Source organism: Carex rostrata, chromosome 18 (assembly GCF_964058835.1).
Source record: "Carex rostrata chromosome 18, lpCarRost1.2, whole genome shotgun sequence".
Classification (NCBI taxonomy): domain Eukaryota; kingdom Viridiplantae; phylum Streptophyta; class Magnoliopsida; order Poales; family Cyperaceae; genus Carex; species Carex rostrata.
In genome coordinates, this window is record NC_135935.1 from 715,571 (window position 1) to 739,463 (window position 23,893).

At 35.6% G+C, this 23,893-nt stretch overlaps 5 protein-coding genes across 6 annotated transcripts; 3 read left to right on the forward strand and 2 right to left on the reverse strand.

Annotated features, from left to right (window-relative positions):
* The first annotated feature begins 6 nt into the window (after positions 1–6).
* On the forward strand, positions 7–3,215 carry LOC144569284 (polygalacturonase QRT3-like). The gene is made up of 3 exons (XM_078319549.1): positions 7–488; positions 1,022–1,267; positions 1,973–3,215. The coding sequence occupies exons 1-3, from the start codon at positions 261–263 to the stop codon at positions 2,972–2,974; spliced, it is 1,476 nt and encodes a 491-aa protein (XP_078175675.1). The 5' UTR covers positions 7–260; the 3' UTR covers positions 2,975–3,215.
* Positions 3,216–5,399: 2,184 nt separating this feature from the next.
* LOC144569285 (uncharacterized) lies at positions 5,400–6,933 on the reverse strand. Its single transcript, XM_078319550.1, has 2 exons — positions 6,515–6,933; positions 5,400–6,041 (listed from the first exon to the last, which is right to left on the reverse strand). Exons 1-2 carry the CDS (start codon positions 6,820–6,822, stop codon positions 5,531–5,533), a joined length of 819 nt encoding a protein of 272 aa, XP_078175676.1. The 5' UTR covers positions 6,823–6,933; the 3' UTR covers positions 5,400–5,530.
* Positions 6,934–11,811: 4,878 nt separating this feature from the next.
* Positions 11,812–13,814, forward strand: LOC144569287 (small ribosomal subunit protein uS17). Its single transcript, XM_078319553.1, has 6 exons — positions 11,812–11,961; positions 12,394–12,434; positions 12,511–12,611; positions 12,913–13,057; positions 13,170–13,259; positions 13,519–13,814. Exons 1-6 carry the CDS (start codon positions 11,950–11,952, stop codon positions 13,610–13,612), a joined length of 483 nt encoding a protein of 160 aa, XP_078175679.1. The 5' UTR covers positions 11,812–11,949; the 3' UTR covers positions 13,613–13,814.
* Positions 13,815–13,999: 185 nt separating this feature from the next.
* On the forward strand, positions 14,000–17,042 carry LOC144569286 (putative pectinesterase 8). Its single transcript, XM_078319551.1, has 5 exons — positions 14,000–14,772; positions 15,096–15,267; positions 15,842–16,048; positions 16,259–16,518; positions 16,848–17,042. The coding sequence occupies exons 1-5, from the start codon at positions 14,399–14,401 to the stop codon at positions 17,002–17,004; spliced, it is 1,170 nt and encodes a 389-aa protein (XP_078175677.1). The 5' UTR covers positions 14,000–14,398; the 3' UTR covers positions 17,005–17,042.
* A 1,112-nt stretch (positions 17,043–18,154) lies between these two features.
* LOC144569288 (UDP-N-acetylglucosamine diphosphorylase 2-like) lies at positions 18,155–23,893 on the reverse strand. 2 transcript variants are annotated; one of them, XM_078319555.1, is made up of 15 exons: positions 23,506–23,893; positions 21,939–21,993; positions 21,691–21,842; positions 21,232–21,271; positions 21,028–21,101; positions 20,817–20,951; positions 20,632–20,706; positions 20,487–20,526; positions 20,297–20,379; positions 20,126–20,203; positions 19,737–19,880; positions 19,475–19,542; positions 18,963–19,077; positions 18,733–18,889; positions 18,155–18,428 (listed from the first exon to the last, which is right to left on the reverse strand). In XM_078319555.1, exons 1-15 carry the CDS (start codon positions 23,725–23,727, stop codon positions 18,331–18,333), a joined length of 1,536 nt encoding a protein of 511 aa, XP_078175681.1. In that variant the 5' UTR covers positions 23,728–23,893; the 3' UTR covers positions 18,155–18,330. The 2 variants fall into 2 exon arrangements, with proteins under 2 accessions (XP_078175681.1, XP_078175680.1); XM_078319554.1 differs by having other exon boundaries at positions 20,817–20,929; positions 21,012–21,101.

Consider the following 23,893-nt stretch of genomic DNA (forward strand, 5'->3'; position numbering starts at 1 on the left):
AAATTTGGGGTTATTTACTTTTGAGACCCTTGCCCAGTTGCCCTGCCATGCGATCTTCCTATTGGTATATATTCTACAAAATGTAACCCCCACTCTATTTCTCACATCATTTCATGACCTTTATATGCAACCAAACTTTTGTTCCTTCTACCATGTCCTCTTCACCCCAAAACAAAGCAAATGCATAAATATAACGACAGAGGCAAGTAGAGAGAGAGAGAGAGAGAGAGAGAGGCATTGAAACCATAAAATATATTTTCATGATGGTGTTTAAGAGAGGAGGTGGTGGGTTAGAGAGAGAGATGGTACTTATTTGGCTAGTGGCGTTCTTGGTTTTCTTGGCATTGGGTAGTGTCAGTGCGGTACCGCCGGTGATGGGGGGAGGGTCCCACATTTCAGGGCACCGAAACCATATTGAGCGGAGATTGGATAATTTGAAAGCCTCCTTAGCTGCCGCACCAGCTTCTTCGCCCGCCTCAGGCCCAAAGGTTAGTCTCTCTCTCTCTCTCTCTGTTTTATTTTTTTTATTAATTTTTTTTTTAAAGAAGCTTGGCAGGAACTTCTAAGTATCTCTGTCTATCTATCTCCGTGTCTCTCCACGCATTGAAATTGAATTCATACACAAGTTGAACACCAGCGATCTCATGTAGTGCCATTGTGGTGGTCAATCAGCACATTGCTGAGCTCTCTAATTCAGAATTCCATTACAAATATTGCTTATTCTCCTGATTTATTTTAGTGCTATATGAAAATTCTGCGTGTTCTCTAAATTGTTGCAATTGGAATTTGAGTCTGTTGAAGTCGAACTGATGCAATTTGACATTTGAATTTGTTAGAAACCCAAAACCTTTCCCAGAGACCAAGACACTTCTTTTTTAATGTTTACTTCCTCCAAGAGAAGAATCAACCCCATAATGCCGTTAAAACATTTTTGTATATTTAATTTGTAACATTTCCGAACTTTTTTTTTTTTTGTCTTTAATTTCTTAATTTAATTTTATTATTCGCATCGGGAAAGCAGGGGTCAACAGAAGCATCGAGCACACGTGTGTATCACGTGACATCTTACGGCGCGGATTCCACAGGTAGCACCGACTCAACTGACGCCATAAATAAAGCCATATCAGACGCCTTTCAAGCACCGTCCAGTCGCACATTGATGGCTGGGATCGCAGATCTCGGCGGGGCCGAGGTGCACTTAGATGGCGGGACCTACTTGATCAGCTCTCCAGTGACGCTCCCCTCCAGTGGTGGGGGCAATTTCCGGGTATGTTCATTTATGACGAGGATTTAGTACTTCCACATTTGAATAATTCATATAAAATTAACATGCATTATTGATGTACCAGTAGAAAAAAGTTACCTTTGAAATTAATATCGTATAATTTTCAACATTTCTCCTTGAAGGTTTCCTCCAGTTGTTCAAATAAACCCCACGTTTTCGAATTTTCAACATTTGGGGATCTATTACTCCTCTTTAATTGATATTATTTGTTTTGACAAACTATACTTACCCTAATGAATAATGAATTTCCAACATCCTATCTATACTTTTCACTCAAAAAAACATCCTATCTATACTTTACCAAACAAGAAAGCTAGAATCTATTTCTACGGGTTTATCACAAAAAGAAACAACAAAGCTAGAGAAGTTTGGTACATAATTTTCAAATTGGAAAAATATCATCCGTTGAACGGTTGAACCTCTCCTTTATGTTGGGGCCCACCCACCCATTCCCAAACATCTATTAAAAACCAATTCGATTTATTATACTTTACGTTGTATATGTAAAAAAAAAAAGTTGGTGCAACTTAAAAGAGAGGTATAGAAAAGGACACTGATATAATGCTCCAGACATTGACACCAACGCACCAACACTGATAAAAAGCTCTCTTTGTGTTGCATGCTCGTGTGGTCATTATCTTAAGACAGAATTAATTCGCACTAATTAATTTTCTTAAATAAATGCAGATAATTGGTGGTTCATTACGCGCATCAGAGACCTTCCCAACCGATCGCTATCTGATCGAGCTGAACTCCGACACATCCAGCTCGAGCTACCTGTATGATTACATAACACTCAAAGACCTCTTGCTGGACTCCAACTACCGAGGTGGCGGCATTGCTGTAATTAACTCCCTACGCACGACAATTGACAGTTGCTACATCGTACATTTCATGTCAGATGGCATCCGGGTGCAGGGCGGACATGAGACGTTCGTCAGAAATTGTTTTCTAGGTCAACACATCACAGCTGGTAACGACCCCGGCGAAAGAAATTTCACTGGGACAGGCATTAACCTAATGGGAAACGACAATGCAGTTACTGATACTGTAATATTTTCGGCTGCTACCGGAATTTCAGTCACGGGCCAGGCAAACACCTTTTCAGGTGTGCATTGCTATAACAAAGCAACTGGGTTTGGTGGGGTTGGGATCCACTTGAAAACGCAGGGTCTGATTCAAACCCGCATCATAAATTGCTACATGGACTACACATCGATTGTCTCAGAAGATCCTGTGCTTCTCCATATTTCGGGGTCTTACTTCCTGGGGGATGCTAATGTGGTACTTAAATCAGTGAAAGGCGTGATAAAGGCAGTAAATATTGTGGATAATATTTTTAACGGGGGCGGCAAAGGGGTTGAAATCGTGCAATTAGATGAGTCAAATGGTAAATTTGCAACTGTAGATCAAGTTATTGTGCAAGGAAATGTGGCACAAGGGATGGTTGTGAAATCAACGGCTGCCATGGGGTCGGTAGAGGCGAATGGTACAACAACATGGACAGTCGATTTCTCGTCAGTTTTGTTATTTCCTGATAGAATAGGTCATGTACAATACTCATTTCAGGCTGACTCATCATTTCCTAACCATGCTTTGAGAAATACAACAGGCAATCAGGTAACGATTGTGTCTGACATACCGGTTGCGGCTAAAGTACATGTCGCAGTTGATCAAAATGGTGGTTAAGAACAGAGAAGCAAGTGGCTATATAATTTTTTATCTTTATTTTTTCATTTGTTGCTATTTAAATGAATGATAAAAGGGTTTGGCAAGGTGAAAATTCAAGAGGTTTGATTTAAATTAAAAGAATCAAACAACGGAATTTTTTTTTTTATTGAAATGGATAATCCCTTTCTGTCATTTATATTCTGTTGTTATTTTCTTATATAACTCAAAATTTGTTGCATAAAAAAGAAATTCTCTTAAATAACTCTCTTTTTAAGAATTTCGTAAAGTTTGGTTTGAAGTCACAATCAATATTCGAGCACATGGCAATACTGAACGTCTCTTTCTTCCTGAAATTGAGATAGTTCTCAAATTCAAAAAAGTTATTTGGAATTGAAATGTAGTGTCAGGTTTGAATCCTTCCCAGGGGCGGCGGACTCAGGATTTTCGTCAGAGAGACAAAAATATCGAATCGGATTTAAATAGCTTATTGGATTTAAACTCATTAACTAATTGAGTACTTGATAAAAAAACAATATTTTGACTTATATTTTTCAATACCTTGATTTATAATTTATGATTCTATAACTTATAATTAATATTACCAATCATAATTCGAGAAATTTATTTTGATTTTAATACTAAATTTAACCCGAATTACAATTCAAACATTCAGAGGAGGGCAAAAAATTTTTCAAAGAGAGGCAAAGTCGATTTGTACCATTAGATCACCACTAAAACTCGAAATCCGGCTGCCCCCCTCTGTGCTACAGTAGATCCACCCCTTCGAGCGTATGATGTGTGCATTTGAGATGATTAACTAGTGTTTGTGATTTTTCAAATCCTTTTCAGGCTATATATACCTTCTCTTGTGAAATAAAAAAGTTTGTAATAAAATAATTTGTTAAGTAGGATCTCAAGCTTTTCAGGGTTGAACAAGCACTGCGAAAGTGGGTTCAACCGACTTGATTTTGTCGCAACAATTATACAATGCCTTTATGAAGAAAAGGAGAGAAAAAGGGGGGGGAAGGACAAAAGGGACGATAAAAGAAATGAACTATATGTCGATTTAAATTATTGAACTTATGGGACATACCTTTGGAACCAAGTCTTCGTCATGAAGTCATGTTTAGAAAAATAAAAAGAGAATATGTAGAAAGGAAGGAAAACCAAAAGTTGTACTTTGCAACAGAAGACTAACCAAATCCGCTGAATCTGAAATGGTAGCAATTTATTTTGGTACACCTAATTAACTGCTTTATCTTGACTTATTATCGCGTATATACTATATATCTCTGTTTAACAACTACCTGGAATCGGTCTACTGTTGCATTACATTAACATCATCGATCATACATTTGTTAAATTTTTTAAACCATTATTTCAAATATCTGACTGAAATTAAAAAGGAAAACAAGGAATTGAAAGAAAAATATGGCTAATACGGCCCCTATCTAATTGAGATTACAATCTCGAATAATCAGATGATTGAGACTTCTCCAGTGTTTCTAGATATGGAGAGGATCAAACTCCTCTCTATTTGAACGTGTGAGTGGTTGACAGCATAAAGTTGCCAATAGGAGGCTATACGGAAGCACATGATAGTATGAGATGCCATCCCCATTTCATGATGATTATAGTTGGTGAGCTATAACAGCACTACAGCAGCATATATTTATCTGAAAGAAGAAGGATTATATAAAGGCGCACGATATACTTACTTTTGTCGCGCATTATACCAGTAGTTTGTGCATTGAGTTAATATTTTTTAATTACGTTTTTGCTTAAAAAAACCACCACCATGATTATTTTAGGTGGTTTTGTAACGTCCATCAGAGATGAGCATATCTAAGCGGTATAACTTTAGAACGGTCAAAAAGTAAATTGTTAATGTTTGCTATACTTGTGGTCGGTCTCTTGAAGCATTAGGTTGTAGGTGTTTCTGATATTAGATATTGTTACAGGAAATTTAACAGAGATTTGAGATGAATGCTGATTTTCTCCGACATTTTACTATCAAGTACATCCAACTGTATCATCAGTATGGATAATAGGCTATATATGGTCATTGGTTAAGGATCTAAACTAAAATATGGGCTGCTTAGGCCCACTATAGTTGGGCTGGATGGGCCCGGTGCTGGTACGAGCTGATGCTTATAGCAGTCCCTACAACAATTTAAAGTTTTAAACAAAAAAGAAAAGAACAAAAACTTCTCTTCAGTCCTTAAATTTTTAAGAAGAAACATTGTTAAATAGGCCAAGGAGCACTTACATCACCTCCTACTCTAGCCAGCATCATTATGGTACCAAACCGATCAGATCAGTTATCTGGCTGCCGTGCATATCTTGGTTGGATTACTAGAGCAGTGAGCAAAAGCAAGTAATATCTAAAGACATACATCTATTTCCAATTTTTTGGGTACCCCTCTACCAAACATGTATTAAATTATTTTTCAAAATAAACTAACATAAATTGTTCAAAGGGTAGCATAACTGAATCAGGGAAACCTATATCATGTGGTACATTGATCAAATATAACTAGAATCACCACAGCTATATACACTTCTACAGAACCGCTATGAACAGCTAAGCAACCCATCTAACCGCATTCCAACCGGATACCTCCCTTCCCCCTCCAAAGTCCCCTTAACCTTCCTATAAAGCTCCACCCAAGAACAACCCTCGGTCCAATCCCTTTCGTTAAAAAAACCCAGAGAGGGACCCACAGGGCATGCGGCAGGATTGGCCGTGACTAGATCTAACACTGCAGCTGGGCCTGGTACAGCTGCTTTTGGAAAATTGATGGCTAAATTATCAACCTTATGCTCATATATCTTCCCATTTCGATCTAGCTTGTACCGGGAGGTGCCTTGGAAGGTACCGTGAGCTTCCCAAGGGACCCGCGGCGTGCCGTGAAGCTCCCACCTTATCACTATGGTGTTCTCTGACAGCTGCCAGATGCGGGAAATGTCGAAGCCGATGTCGTGGAAGAGAACTTTTCCATGAAAACGAAGTGCCCAAAATATTAGCTTGTAGTTCTCTATTCCTTGAAAGGTGTTCAATGGATCCACAAAGGTTATGTCATCCCTGGAGACATCAGGAAAAATGATATTATATAAGAGACAGTTCACAGTTCTTCATTCTTCTTCTTTTTTATTCGAGATTAATTTAACTTTTAATTAGTAAGATATCAGAGCAGTCCATGACATGAGTTCATTACATTAATTTATTTTCCTTTTTATTACTTCTGCCACAGTAACTAACTATAACCCTGACTGGTATAGTACCAGTTCAAAGTAGATTGTTATAAGTTATAACTATGACAATTTCATGTTTGACCATTAATAAGACTCAATTAAGACAAAAAAGACCCAAGGAAACAAACTATGATGGTTATGAGCACCATTTGTGTGTGTATAAACAATAAACTAAAAGATAACGGATGTCAAACTGTGATATTACTGGTGAATGGAATATCATGTCAATTTTGGACATATTTTAATTATAACATTTTGAAAATAGTACATAAACATCAATGACTTGGTGTATGGAGTTCGTACCGATAAATATCATAGTTGAGGTCTCTTACAAAAAGAGAAGGAAGATCATCTCTTAAGGTCCTCACTGCTATACCAAGGTTCAGATAGAAATCATCCTTTTGATTCTTATTATTTCCCTGATTGTTCTTTTTCTCTGGTGTTTGAGTGAGAAAAGGTTTCTCTTGCAACACTGTCGGCTTTCTTTGTAGATCATAGGAGGCAGAGGAAGATGAAGAGGCAATTACTGGATTTATCAGGGGGGTTTGTGAAAATTTTGTATGGTGCGAAAGGAGAGACGAGGTGGATAGCTTCGGAAGAAGAAAAGACATTTTCTGTACGGACACTATCTCTTTATTCACTGCAGGGAGCAGAAGCCATGAGAGAGAAGAGGAGGAGAAAAAGGAAAATTACGTAGCAGCCACTGCTAAGGTTTTTAAGGGAAAAAAAAAAAAAAGTGAAATGTTTGAGTGGTATGGAATGGTACAACGAATGGTTTGTGGATTGTTCTGTTCTGATTTGATCTTTATTTTCGCCTTGAATTTTTAATGGTGCGTATTGCATCGTAGACCATGGATTATTCCAGCTTGGATCCGGTCTTGTGCAGAAAATTTTGTACGCAGATTTTGTCCTCTCATTTATTTTGAGATCCGTGCAGATTTAATTTACAATCTTCTCGGAATAACGAAAAATTCGAGCGAGAGAGAATCAGTCAATCACAACTCTGGATTATTCTGTGGAATGAATTTCGTACCTTCTAAACGAAGTTTTGGTGACCTAAATTGACGATTGCTCATTTCTCACATGTTCTGATATTTTTTTTCTTGTAATTATCTATGCATTTATCTTATAGATGATTATGTTACAGATAATTACTGGGATGTATCATGTATATGACAACGTACTCGTAGATAATATAGTAGCGGTTGCAATAATCTGTACTGGAAGTGCTGCATAAAACCAATTATAATTTCATACCAATTCTAACTTTTAATAAGTCATACTCTAACAAATCGAGCGATTGTTAGATCATTGAATTGTGCAAATTAAGTAGGAGAAATTCATGGGTGATAATGTTTATTCATCATTCTTGCACATTAAAATCTATAAATTTATTAATCATTAAAACAATCTCAAGATAACACGATTCTAATTGATTTGGATGTTTATATATATTAAAAATATTTGAATCATTTTTACAAGCAACTAGGGGTGTCAATGGCACCCTTTTATCCGTTTATCCGACCCGTACCGAATTCAATAAGATGGATACGGATAAGATATTTTTTTCTTAAACTTATCGGGTATGGGTACGGATACGGGTAAAGATTTTTTTTTTCTGCTATCTAAATGGATAAGGATACGGATAAAGTCTATTATGTATCGTACCCGTTATGATAATTATAAAAAAAAATATATATTTTATATATGAATGAGGAATAAATATTAATTCTTCAACTATGAAGACTTAATAGTTGTGTTACGCTTAAATTAACCATTAAAACACGTAAATAAATTTCAGCAAATTATAGTAAAGCTTAGACATTTAAAACATGTATATATATTTGTGAAATACATGAGTTTTAATGTATTCTTTTGTAAATAATTTTTTTTTGTTATAATAACTTTATCCGTTATTTATCCGCTACTGTTTCGTTATCCGACAACCATAACACATAAAGGTAGGGTATAAATAAAGTAATTCATAGCGAGTAAGGATAAGATACATATAAGAACAATATGTAACGGATACGAGTATAAAAATACTTCCATCCGATCTTTACTGCAACCGTTAACACCCTTACAAGCAACACAAGATTGGTTTTATGATCTTGAGGCTTCGACAAATATAAAAAAAAATGTAAATTTTTTGTAAACCACCAAAGACTAATTTTACAAATGTCTATAACAAATATTTTTGTTCTTAAAATAAATTTCAGGAAACAATCCTAGTAAAAGGATGACAAAAAAAAATGTACTAGTAATGTTTTTGTAAAGCTTAGACATTTAAAACATGTATATATATTTGTGAAATACATGAGTTTTAATGTATTCTTTTGTAAATAATATTTTTTTTGTTATAATAACTTTATCCGTTATTTATCTGTTATTGTTTCGTTATCCGACAACCATAACATATAAAGGTAGGGTATAAATAAAGTAATTCATAGCGAGTAAGGATAAGATACATATAAGAACAATATGTAACGGATACGAGTATAAAAATACTTCCATCCGATCTTTACTGCAACCATTAACACCCTTACAAGCAACACAAGATTGGTTTTATGATCTTGAGGCTTCGACAAATATAAAAAAAAATGTAAATTTTTTTGTAAACCACCAAAGACTAATTTAACAAATGTCTATAACAAATATTTTTGTTCTTAAAATAAATTTCAGGAAACAATCCTAGTAAAAGGATGACAAAAAAAAATGTACCAGTAATGTTTTTGTTTCATCTGGTTCGCCTGAGTGAAATATAAATTGTATTATATTTAAGGCGCTTGTGTCGGCCTCTCCCTTCCTCCCTCTGTCCCTCTTTTCGTCCCTCTATTTCTATAGCTACAAACATATATTTCCGTTTAAGTTTAGGATTTTTTTTCCTCTTCTTCAACAATAAAATAGAGAGTGGAAAAGTTACACCTAAAGTTTGAATCTCATCGCCGCTTCTTCGTTCTATTTTGACGCTCCTTTGTTCTGCCTCTCGGTAGTTTTTATTTTCTTTACTTTTGTTGTTACCTTTTAATTTCATTTTGGATAATGTTTGTGATGAAGATGGTGATCTCTCCTCTCTCCTACCTCTCACCTTCTCCTTTTTTTTATTTTTGCTCACCGTACCCTTTCTTTTATGCTCCTATTTTTTTTTCTCTGATCTTCCTTCCTTCACCGCAATATCCTCACTGCTCGGGTGACCATCTCTCTGGTGATGATTTCTATTACCAGTGAGGTAGATTTTGTCCGTTGCCAGCTTCAGCTTCTATTCGGTGGCTTCACAGCTTCCAACATCGTCTTGCTAGTGTGAACATGAGATTAAGTGTGAGCACTCATGCCAATGTGACTAGGGGCTTAATCAATGTGAACACTACTGCAAATATGAAAATAGAGAATATGTTAGATACAAACACTTGATACATGAACTATTCATACTTGCATGACAATGTATGAATACTAGCAATACTTTATATTAATACTTTCAGATATCATCCAATGCCAAATGAAAAAAAAATTAGAATTTGTTAGATACATGAACTATTTATACTTATATGAGGAGGTATGAATACTTGCATACTTTATATTAGTACTTTCAAATGTCATCTGATGCCAAAAGGAAAAAAAAATTGTTGATAAAATATTTTAGATAAAATGCTTGATACATAAACTATTAACATTTGCATGACAAGGTATTAATACTTACAATATTTGAAATTAATACTTTCATACATTATCCCGTGCCATATGGAAATAAAAATAAAAATTTCATAGATTCTGTTAGCTACTAACACTTGACATATGAACTATTTACACCTGTATGACAATGTATAAATATTTGCACTACTTAATATCAATATTTTCAGACATCATCTTGTGTCATATGGAAAAAAATGATAAAATATGTTAGGCACAAACACTTCAGACATGAATTATATACACATACAGTACGAGATATGAATACTTGAACAACGAGGTATGAATATTTGCTCGACAAGATATGAATACTTACACGACAACGTATTCACGATGATGTATGAATATTTGCATGATGAGGTATGAATACTTGCACGATGGACAATCCAAAAATACGTTATCATGGATCTCATTTGAAATAAAAAATTACGTAGAAGACGTCCATGATTTTAGATTTGCAAATTTTCTCACAGATTGTCAGAAATATTGACGAGATTGAACGGAGAAAAACAAACCCAACTCTAAAAATGTGTAAAAGATGTGTGTGTGATGTGTCCATTTTTTTTTCGATATACTTCATATCTTAGGTATGAATACTTGATATATTATATATTAACATTTGCATGCATAGGTATCCATATTTGCATGTGTCAGTTATAAAATCTATCAAATATTAGGTGGTCCCCCAAGTAATTAATGAAGTTCAATTAGTTAACGATCCCTACAAGTAGTTATTGATTGGAGAATGAATAGAAAAAATTGACTGAGAGATAGTTAATCGATCCTTTTTAAAAAATAGCAATAAAGTTCTTCCACCACTGTTCTCTTTCAATAATTACTATTTCATCATCCATCTGTGATTTACTAAACAATCATTAAATAATTAAATAGCAATGAGAAGTAATCTGTAATAATATGAAACTTGAAGTAACATGATGCAATAACATGTTATCCAATATCATGAAAGTATAATTTATGTAAGGAAGCAGCTAACAGTCCTCCAAAAATCTCCGGATATTTTCAACTAATTATGTAAACATAAATACTAAATCCTGTAAACTAATTCAACAAATCCTGTCAACATAAAAACGCGTGAAAGTTGTTAAAAACGCGTGACAGCTGTTAAAAATGGGTGACAGCTGTTGAAAACGCGTGACAGCTGTTGGGGACCACCTTCTCTGAACACATAGTATCCTGTGAACATACACATATTATCTTGTAAACATACACATATTATCCTATAAACATACATATATTATCCTGTAAATATACATATTGTATTTGAAATTATGGCAGTTGTGGCAGTTGAAAGTACGTCAAAACTAAGCTAAAAAGGAAAGACTTTTATATACAGAGATTTTCGAGAGACTGTAGCCCAATGGACGTCACCTTTAATTTCTCTTTATCTAATGACGAATATCAGGAAACTTTTTTACTAGTATTGCATAATTGGATGCATCGGTACCTTATTATACATTCTCCGGAGAACCTGACCTTAAATTGAATTGATCTTTGACCTTTGATTTATTTGAAGCACCTGATCTTTGTTGGTATGATCTCGATCGTTGATTTACTTTTAGAGGTTGAATTTACGAACAAGTCGGCTACTTAATGAATCCGGATCTAGTGAAATACCTGACCGTGTAGAATGAGATCTGAATAGTCTATTTCAATCTTGCACGAATCTCTAAGTACACAAATAAACACTAATTGAATTTGATTCGGCTGTGAGTATTCTACACACTCAGGTACTATAGAGAATACTCAATCCTGTTTAACGGGTCGGAATCTATGGACTCTCATTGTTGGGCTTGATAGGCCCAGTTCTTTCTGTTTTTTCAGGCTCATTTTAGCTCGTAAAAGAGCCCGTTGCGTGACAATCGAGTCGAATTATCGTTCACATTTTTAATGGCGCTCCTTTTGACATCTAAATATATATATCAAAATCTTCCCTTTAAAACTAGGGTTTTGTACTCGCTCGTCTTCCCTTCCCAGGCGCCGCCGCATTTCTATTCTCTCCAGCCTGCTTCCGATCTCCTTTCTTCACAGCCATGGCGGAACAAGTAATAATCTCTCCTTATCCAATTATTATAGAGCGTCGTTGAATCTGTGTTATCGAGATCCAGGATAGGTTTTTCAAATTCAGACCAGAATGATGAGGTTTATTAGATGTTCAGCATTTTGCATTCTTCGTTTTCATGAGGAAACTGGATCTCTGTATAAGAAAAAACTTGCTCACCGTACAATTTATTAATGCCATTTTTGTATCGGTTAGACGCTTACTATATACTAGATTTCATGTGGCTCGTCTTCGTTACAGCTAAAAGATGATTAGATAAGTTGCTTGATTGTCATTCCATAAAAAAATAGTATCTACCAGATATGAATTTTTTACATACGTGCTCAACCTTTATGACAATTCTGTATTGTTTATACGCATTTGGTTTGTATCAATTGAGCTGATGATGTACCTGAATTTATTTTCTTTGTTGCAGACTGAGAAGGCCTTCCTCAAGCAGCCGAAGGTTTTCCTTAGGTGAGCATTTTACATATTATATCTTCACTTTGTTTAAGTTTCTTGACTTTGTCTAATAAGAAATTTAATCCCTTAGCTCTAAGAAATCTGGTAAGGGGAAGAGGCCAGGGAAAGGTGGAAACCGCTTCTGGAAGAGTATTGGCCTTGGTTTCAAGACCCCCAGAGAGGCTATTGAAGGTATCTATTCAAAACATGTTCACTTTGTCTTAAATTAGGGCTATTTATACATCTGGATAGCATGATGTTTGGAGGAGAATAATTCAGATTAGGTTGTTAATTTTATTTTTATCACTGTTTTAGTTATTTGTAGATTATTACGGCTTTTCCATGTTGTATGGAAGTTAGAAATGAATTTCAATCTGATTTGGTAGTTTGGAGTTGATATCACAATAATGACAGCTTTTTCTTTATGCTTGATAAATGCAAGTTCCTATAGTCATTTTCTCAGTATAAAGTGATCATTACACCCTTTGTGTAGGAACTTACATCGACAAGAAGTGCCCCTTCACTGGAGGTGTGTCAATTAGAGGGCGCATCTTGGCTGGTACGTGCCACAGTGCCAAGATGAACCGTACCATCATTGTCAGAAGGAACTATCTCCACTTTGTCAAGAAATACCAGAGGTTTATATAGCAAGACAGTATATATTTTATCTATAAATCTCTTTTATTTCATAATCAGCAAGTTCTTACAATCTTATCTCTTCTTACCTTTTTTTCGTTCTAATAATATCAGGTACGAGAAGAGGCACTCCAATATCCCTGCTCACGTTTCGCCTTGCTTTCGTGTGAAGGATGGTGACCATGTTATCATTGGCCAGTGCAGGTACTTTCTTTTTCAAATTTGTTTGTTTGGTATGAGTCTCGTCCTTGTCAGGATACCTAACATATCTAGTGGTGGATTTTTTTGGTGTGTTACATTTTTTGTCCAAGCTGAATTTGAGTGTGTTGCATTTTTTTGGTGTGTTACATTTTATTTTATTCATGCCAGACCATGTAATGATTATTGAGTATCAGCTGGTATATTCATCCAGCAGTTATAATTCTTAAATTGTATCTAACCTAGGTTTCAAAAATTATGGCAGGCCCTTGTCAAAGACAGTGAGGTTTAATGTGTTGAAGGTCATCCCGGCTGGATCAGCCAGTGGCAGTGGAAAGAAGGCTTTTACTGCTGTCTAGAAAGTAGAAATTCTGCACTAAAGAGGGTTAATTCATTTAGTAGTTTGTTTCTGATAAAAAATTTTGTTCTTAGTAATGGGACATCAATGTGATTTTAGTCAGGTTGTTTGTTTATTCGGTGTTTTCCTGTTGCGGACATTCCCTTGATATGAATATTTACTTCTTGGCAGAGTTTTTTTTTGAAGTACTATTTTCTAGTAAATCTTTCTTTCTGAGGTGTTTAAACGCTTTTTCCATGTTTACTACATTGGTGTAAAAAAAAAAACCAGCTAAAATCCTCCACGCATTTATTGCTGATCTGTGGTTGTTGGGTTTCGTGATGCTACAAATTTGATCACTTAAAGCGTACTTGGGTCCGATTCATTATCAGTTTTCCTCTACAATTTTTATCCTTTTACACGTGATTGCTTTGAATCAAAGCAGTCGTTTAGCATCTTTCAAAATCCAAGGATTTCACTCGTGCGGTAATATTGCGATTGAGACGCGAGTCCAATATTTTATTCTACTTGAAATCAAACGAAAGTATATTGTGTTAGGTTGACTGGCATTCCATCCTTTAAGAAAGTTCTTCTATCGTTTGCAAGGCATGCCACAATAACCTTCCTCTTCAAGCGTTTATTCTATATTACAACCCCACGAGCTATAGTGCTGATATCCATCCCCTCTCTCTCTCTTTAAATTTATCAATTCTTCATAAAAAACAATATCTATCTATTCATTAATCTATCATTCTCTCTCTATACTCCCCTCATCTCTCCTCCAAACCCACTCACCCAACAGAGAAGAATGCCCAGAGCTCTCACATTACTCCCTCTCTTTGTTGCTAGTTTAGCTTTCCTCTCACAAGTAATGGTGCACAATCCAATATTTTCCCCATCTTTAATCAACCTCACTACACTTAAACAGAGCTTTACATCAATTGTACTTTCAAATGGCATTAGATTCTTCTGTCACCACCACCGACACCACCACCATCATCACCATATTTCCATTTGTGATGATTTTGCACCAGATCTGCCTCCAGCAGACACAGACACCGATGTGTTCTGTGTTGATCAAAATGGATGTTGTAACTTCACGACTGTTCAGTCTGCAATTGATGCTATTGAAAGTTTTACCCAGAAGAGGAGTATCTTATGGATTAATGCCGGAATTTACTAGTAAGCTTCAACTTGAATCTTTCAAAATTACTAATGTTTGCTTCAAATGAGAGCTACACTTGATACAATTATTAAGACATTTAGGCTGCAAGTTTGAAACCCAATACACATCTCTAGAGGTGATTTGAAGGTTTTGATTCTCATATGATACTAAATTAAAAATATTGGCTTCAAATGGTAATATGCGCATTCATTTGCTGGCACTTTATAATTTCATCATGCAACGATCACAACAGGATTACACAAGGATACAAAATGTTTCCTACTGCTGAGTTATTTTTATATCTGAACGTAGTTTTTAATCATTAGCTGTTTGATCGTAGTGAGAAGGTTTCTGTTCCAATAACAAAACCAAACATCACATTTCAAGGGCAAGGATTCGAAACAACTGCAATCGCATGGAATGACACAGCAAACTCGGCTCATGGCACATTTTACAGTGCATCTTTTTCTGTGTTCTCAACCAACTTCATCGCAAAGAACATAAGCTTCATTGTATTTATTTCTTTCCTTTTAAAAGAAAAAAAATTTAATACATTGGGGTAGGGACCAAGAGATGTGGCCAATAAGTTGATATACATTCTTTTAATAGTACTGGAAAAGAAGTGAAATTTAAGATTGAGCCTCCAGTACACTAAAAAGTTTATGATAGGTCATTATTAATTTAATTGGACCACAACTATTTGATAAGAAAGATTTCTAACAAGGTATTACTGTAATTATATATCTTTCATAATTATCTGATGAGAATCGAAATTTACTAAATATTGGACATATCATTCTCTTATTCTATCTATAAGATTTGTTATAAAAGGATCATAAATCTTTGTATTTGCCTTTTCATTATGGTCCCTATATTAGTAGATAGTCAAAAACAAATTTAGAATTTTTCTTTATTAAAATATGGTGCCAAAAATAAATTTAGAAGTTTTCTTCACAGCAAAGTGATGTACTCAAAGAAAATCTCGATAAATAAAGTATTTTCATGAAAAATCCAAGTCTACCAAGTACCCGGCACAGTGCCCGTTAACACACATGCTTAACAGTTAATTTTTATGTTTGACACCAGAATGTCGCACCGATACCAAATCCTGGAGATTTGGGAGGACAAGCAGTGGCGATAAGAGTAGGTGGTGATCAAGCAGCCTTTTGGGGATGCGGCTTTTTTGGCGCGCAAGATACACTTCATGATGACAGTGGGAGGCATTATTTTAAGGAGTGCTTTATTCAAGGGACTATCGATTTCATCTTTGGAGATGGCACTTCTTTATACGAGGTGAGATGATATGTAGTTCTTCACTTCTTCATACCAGTGGGCGTCTTAACAAAGGGACTTCCAAATTCCAAGTGACTTGGCCCTGTATACAGCAAATTTAACATCCAACCTTTTCAATTCATTCTGTATGAAGATTTTTTTTTAAGTTTTTCATTGCAAGTTCACTTTTGATTTTTTTGTTATTGAATGACATTTACATATCTTTACAAGGACTGTAGAATAATATCAATAGCTGCTTCCATGCCATCGGGAGCAAGCTTCATAAATGGTGTGATAACTGCACAAGGCCGGCCTAACGGGAATGAAAACACTGGATTCGTATTCGTGCATTGCACCATTGGTGGGACAGGTCATATCTGGCTAGGGCGGGCTTGGCGACCCTATTCGCGTGTCGTTTTTGCTTACACATCAATATCTGATATTATCTCCCCTGAAGGTTGGAATGACTGGAACGACCCTAGTAGAGATCAGTAAGAATTCTTAGTGAAACTGTCTGTTACATAGTTCCATATATCAGAAATTTAGTCATGCATACCTTAATTTATGTTCTTCGAAAGAACTACAGAAAGAACTTAACCGTGGATCATACCATCATTTGCTGCCTCAAAACCCAGTATCTCAGTCTTTATTATTAATAATATTAAGCCAATGGCATTTACTTTTGTGTCAGTAGAATCCGGGCCTTTCTCGAATCGTGTTGACCAATTTATCACATTTTTCTAGTAGTTCCAAAATTATGTCCTCAATCGCAAGTATCTATATCTTTATCTCACTTCTTTACATGTTTGTGTTTTGACAGGACAATATACTATGGCGAATACAAGTGCACCGGACCTGGTGCGAACATGACCTTCAGAGCACCTTTTGTGCATAAGTTAAATGATACAGAAGTAGCTCCTTTTCTCAATACTTCTTTCATCAACGGAGATGACTGGTTAAAGCCTTACAGCTATTGATCTTGCAAATTCTAATGTGCCGGTGGAAGATGTTATTTGTTATTTATTGATTTGTCACTAGTTGCGATGCCAATTGTATCTTTCCCATACTGGTATGGTTCATACAAGCTGGGATACAAAATACTTGTACATTGAAGAGAGCATGCTGCATGCATGGATGCACAAAATAATTAACCCAAAATGTCCAAAATGAAAGGACATAAAAGGCTATTGTTGTGACTAAAGCCCTATGTTGCATGGATACGGGTACGGGTATCGTATCGGATACGATACGGATACAGTGATACAGCAATTTTCTAAAATCCCGAATACGATACGCCTATTATATACTTTTTTATTATTAAATATTTAACACTTATATTATATAAATTTGTAATCATAAATCCTGACCAAAGTATTTTATACAAGTTATATGTAATAGCTGCTACATTATGACAAACCACTTAGGCCCAAGACCAGAAAAAAAAGAAAAAAAGTTGGCATTGCTCACTGATCCTAGGTTTGAATTCCGCTGGTGTAAGGGTTTTTGCTCATTTCGCTGGTCTACGTGCGGCTCACGGATCACGGTGCACACAAATGTGAAATGGAGGGAACCAGTTCGGTCCATGCACAGCTCACAGGAGGAATCAGAACCGTCTGCAAGCGTATCTGCTCCGTATCCGAGCGGAGAGGACCCCTATCAGCGCGTGTCAACGCGTATCGGTGACCCAATAGTGTTAAAGATACGCCACATCATGGGATACGCCAGCTGACATATCCGATACGTATCTGGACTGCATCGTACACGTATCCGACACGGATACGGAGTCCAATATAGAGTATCCAAGTAACATAAGCTAAAGTCCAAGGAAAGCTTTCTGATTTTACGTAGAGTAGACCTTTTAAACATCTCTACTGTCGTCTCCTCTCTGCCGCACCTTGAATTTATCCTTAACCACTTTTGTTTCTCCTTCGCAGTCCATTTGATCGGAACACAATAATTCAGCTCACGAGGAACAATTTAAAGTTTAGTAGCTTATTAGTAACATGGCCCAGAGTTCACCGACATGCAACGAAATTTACCTAAATTTTTTTGTTTATGATGTGGAATATAATTCATCGGTATGCAATGATATTTAGCGTTGCAGATACAACTCGAAAAGCATTCTGAGGATATCAACTGCACTGCAATTTTATCTGATATGAGTTAAATTCTTACAAATAGTTAAGAAAAAATATTACAAGAAGAAGAAAGGAAACTCTCAATACAAGACCAAGCAAGCCAAAACAGAAAATTTAAACTATTAATTTGCACAAACAAGGAGCAAAAGAAAAAGAAAAAAACACTTAAAATGAGATTTCACTTGGTGCATGAAATGTCCTGCCACGGCAGATTGACTCCAGGTTCTCCCCAGCATATGAACAAAGTGGAGATACTTCCACACCTTTTCCAGTAGATAAAATAAAAAGGTACATGAAAATATGATTAAGTTGAAACTGTAGAAAATTATGTATGTTTGATTCATGCATCATGTTATAGTTCATGAGATGACCAACGGATTACTGTAAGTTGGAACATACTATGATCAAGTATGCTGATTTGGGTAAATTGAACAACTAAACAATCTGCATTTTAGAAACTTCAATTCAAACTACATTGTGGTCTCTCAGGCCTGGTCACTGAGTACAGGACAACATAAAGAAATATAGGTAAGTCTTCAATAGGGACCGAATGAGTAGGATATATACCAGTTAAATAAAGTGGTACAGAGTGGGTTAAAAAGCCACCAGCCGCCACAACCCAACGGCTATGGAGGCGAAGCAGCATTAATCGGGCAGTATCAGGTGTGTCATAGCTTGCTCCATTAGCATTCTTAACTGGTGCAAATTCCTCTTCCCTCAGTATCTGTTTGGTTTTAAAGCAACAGTTAGAATAGTAAAATATAGGGTAAAATGGAAGCAAGGGGAGGAAAAATAACCTCAAAGAGAGACATAGATGGAGCATATGTAAATGCATCAAATATGAACTGCTCGAGTTTTATCCCATTTGTGAAGCCATGGATTGATGGGATCTTTTTCTCTGCTATGTGGTAACTGCTCAAAACAAAACAAAAATCAATAATGACAGTAATCATTATATAAAAAAAATTCAAAATTATCTCTGCTCATGTGATTAACAACATAATTAATTTCATGTGTGACCCTATGAAATGAGAAACAAGTCATATGCCCCTGTAATATAGGGAAAAACTGAATCTGCAACTTTTATTTTTATAGAAGAAGCAGTAGGATAAGCAAAAGCTCAGGGAAACAATATTCTGTTCAGTGCTTTCAAGTTCTAAATGGGAATGCTTTTCATTCATGTTTGCTGGAGATATGGATAAAGTTTCTCACATTTCCAAACGAAAGATAGAACTCTCTTTGCAAATGTATCTTAAAACTATAAAGCATTAAACATTTTTAAGTAAGAACAGATGATCAGAAAACTTACATACTATCTTTTTCAAGACTGTTTGCCACATGATTTAGAAAATCCAGAGTGAAAATGTGCAGGCAGACCTGTGCAGTATAAGAAATAACAAAGTACTTTCTTCATTTCTCTTATATGACAAGCAAGATACATGATTAAAAGGAAAAAAAAAAAAAGCACAAACAATCTAATTCAGTGTCTCTCTAACAGAGAGATTAGAGATTTGTCTGTTTTCAACGAGTGAAGGACGTAACTGTAAGGAAAAAATTAGAAAGAATTATACATTACTCCAGCAAAAACGGAGGCGCCCTGTACTTTGATTGATTTCAGAACACATGTTTTGATCCATCTCACTATACTCTAGCACAGCAAGGGGTCCACCTTTACCCCTTTGCACAAATACTCCTACTTTCTCTTGTGGATATCCCTTTAAATGAAAAGGTCAATAAATATGAGTTAAAATATTTAATAACAGATAAAATTACACTATTAGTAATTATCTGCAAATTTTTAAGAGATGAGGTTAAATAATAAGGGAAATAAAAAATCATGACATGAATGATGAAGAGATATAGAAGAGTCTAAAATCTGGCCTTGAATGAAGAGAATTGAGAGATTTGAAAGAGGAAGAAAATTAATTTTTTTGAAAAAAGCAGGAAAGCTTATTTTTACCTTGCGTACAACTTTAGCAGCAGTAGCTACACCTTTCTCAATAAAGTACCCCAAAAAAGTGGGATCTGCAACTCGCACCTGCCCTGGGGAAATCAAAATTAGAGAGAGATAGAGGGAAAGAGCAAGAGAGGAAGAAAAGAAATAGGAATTTGATAATATGTTGGTAATTACCAGAGCATTATCAACACCATAACAATCTACATACTTCACACCTCTATTGGCCATATCTTCGAGTAACTTGTGTGATTTCAGAGCTAAAAAGATGAAAACAAAAGGTAAATTATGTTTTCCGTGACTTGAATATCTATTCAAATCAAGTTTTTGAGTTGAGAATTTATATAATATCAATTTGAAATGATACCAGCATATACACCGCCATTTCCATCAGGAGCCGTCGCTACCTGGTTAAACAATACAGTCATTCAATTGTAAAACAAAACATTCATCATTTTTTCAATTTCCCCTGATTTTATACACGCGAAATGGAGAGGGGGGAAGGGGATTACCTTGAAAGGAGTCTCCATGATAAATTTACCATCAGGAGAAACACAGGGAAGCGTGCCTTGTTGGAAAAAGGTTACCTGGGTCAAGTCAATACCTCAGTAAGAAAAAAAAAACAAGGTAAAGTGTACTTTTATGAGAAGTATAAATAAGAATCTTATAATACCAAATTTATATAATATTTTCTTACTTGGTCTGGATCCAAGCCAAAATATTTGCGGCTTTGAAAGTACTTTCGGGTAGCTTCATCAGTGAAAGGACTGGTCATTATGTACCAGTGGATAGGTGCAATATGAGTGGAACCTGCATGTAATATCACAAGATACTAAATAAAAAATTAATTAATTATCAGTATCTGACAAGGTGCAGAAAAAAGATATATTGCCTTCAGTTGTTTGAGCTGCAAGCTTTTGAATGGAGAGTATTCTCTCAGCTTGGAGTTGAAAAAGCGACTTGCCAGACGGGAGCCCTATACCTGACAGATATATAAAGAGATCTCGTCAGATGAGCAATAAGCAAAGCTGCAAAACATCCTGCTAAGACAAAATTGCACGAATGTTCACAGTATGAATTTATAAAAATGGAGAAAGAGGTAGTATACGTACTGAAACAACCCTTGGGATCTGAACTTCCAAGACGCGTCCCCTATCCAAAAGTAAAACAAGACAACAAATAAATATAACAAAAATAACATAATATCTGAGGATGGAATAACAGTACCAAGTACCAAGAATTATGGAAGTAAAACAATAACTTGAATAATGAATGGAAAATCTGAAGGAGAATACAGGGAAACAAAACCAAGGTATGGAACTAAAACAATTACTGTACCTAGCAGCCAAACCTAGTGCATAATTTTTCCAGTGGTCTCTACTCGTCTAATTTTTTTTTTTTTATTGGGTTCTTACTTCTTCATGAGTCTTAACTAGGCTTTTACGCCATATACTTCCTCATTAATGGTCAGTATTGGTGCCCATAGACTGGTATCGATACAGGTCTCCTTGTTTGTAGGGTTTTTTACTACAATGCAAAGAACAAGATGAAACAAATATTAAATTTCGTACCTGACCACCAGCTAAAAGGACAACGGCTAATTTCCCTTCAGAAATAGCCCTTAGCCCTCTTTTCCACCACTTCTCTTTCTCTTCAGCTGTTCTTTCTTCTACAGTAGATACACTCGACTCTGGTACTGGCTCAACCGACTGTACTGCCATTCCTGTGTATAGTATTTTTTAACATGTTGAGATATATTTCACAATAGCATCATTTTCTATAACATAATAAAATGCATGAGGGAGAATTAAGAGTACACCTCGTGATCCAATCGACCGTCTTATGATCCGATCAATCCTGGGAAGGTCAATGCTCTGTTTAATTTAAACAAAGGGATGCTAAGTTATTTTCAACAATCAGAAAAGGTTAAAGTCCCCCAACAAGAAATTTTGCACCAGACCATTTTATTCTGTACAGTCATGGCAAGTAACGAACCTGGAGTATATTCTGGTCAAACTGAGCACATACATCATACTGAAAACCATTGATGGTAGGTACTAGGTACTGGATATGCACTGGTACAACAAAATTAATAATTCCTATTTTTTTTCTATATGAATCATAACAATCAAGAACAATATCCCAATAAACAATTGAACCAACACCAAGAAGTAATATGCTAGATCATTCTTCAACCAACCATCAGGTAAACCAAGAGAAGTGTAAAAGTTAAGTAACCAAAAAGAGCAACAAAATACTAACTTGCCATTAGAAAATAAAGAAGAAAAAACACTAGATATAAAAAGAAATTCAGATCAGAAATGGGAAAAAAGAAGCAAGGTTATCATTGTAAAGATCACCGTTTGCAGTGCATCCAATCATTCTTAGAAAAATGTAGTGTCATGATATCGAGAGAGATAAGAAATGTTCGTATGAAGAACATTTCTTAAAATTGTACATGAGTTATCTACAGTTCAGATAGCTTATTTCTTCTTCTTCTTCTTCTTATTATTTTTTTGACAAAGAGGCAGAGTAGCCCAATTTCATTACCAAAAATGTTAAATACAATCCAGATAGCTTCTTTCTCATAAATTGGTGCAATTTTATAATTAGTTGGTCATCCGTCAAGTAATTTGAAAATTAACGGTTCAGTTCTATCATCACTTGATCCGCGTACCAAATGATTCTCAATTTGCACCAAATTGATACACGACCTTGTCTAAAATATAGAGAATTCCTACATTTTTTTTTTATTTTGAGAATTTTTCATCAGTTCGTCACAGAATTGTCAACCTTACCCAAGAAAGGAAAAGGTACAGAACTATCCTTTGCTAATGATATAACATTAAAATAGGAACAATTTTATAATTCACAGAAGTTAACACCAGAAAAAACTAATTGAAAAGATTTTATTTCAAAAAAAAGAAAACTCTACGATCAACAAAGTTGAAAGATTGACACTTAAGTGAACTGTCTGACAAAATCACAAAATTCTCCAACTTTCAATTGTAAATGAGACGTAAGATTGATTTTAAGAGATCTGCATTACTGAAATGCACAGATATCTATAATCAGCTATGAGAAATCAGTTTAATACCTACTAAAATGCAACAAGGAGTTCACTCAGGAATAAAAAAAAATAGATCAAGTCAGATCGAGCTAATACCACAATTGAACCAATTCCAACAGAGCATAATGTAATACCGAGTGGTAAAAATATATCCTCGTCGCCAACATTCAATAAGGAAAGGAAAAAAAAAAACTATTCACCAAATGGTCAAAATAAATGGAGAAAATTCTCACAAAAGATCTCCCTATATTGAAAAAATCAAAGAGATATCGGCATAAATACGCAAATTAACCCCCCCTTTAGTTTTTCAACTCACCTCAATATCTCTGTAAAGGAGCTCTCTCTCCTCAGGCGAGATCTCATCCCAGAGAGAAAACGACCCCTCCTGGCCGTAATCTTTCAGCCTCTCCACCATATCCTGTGGCGGAGTCGCTCCCAGCACCACCACCTCCGGCGGCGACGTCGACCCCTGCCTCTCACTTCCAGCCAGCGGCATCACCGAATCAGACCTTGGGCCCACTAAAATTATCTCCTTCATCTATCTGACTCTCTCTTTCTCTCCCACTTTGCTAATAAATACACACCCAACACACAAACTGTCTTGTTTACTAGTAGATATACTGAGTCGGGATAAATTCGATAGAGAAGAACAAGATCGAGATACAGAATAATGGAAGTTGCTTGAAGTGCATCCGCAAAGAATA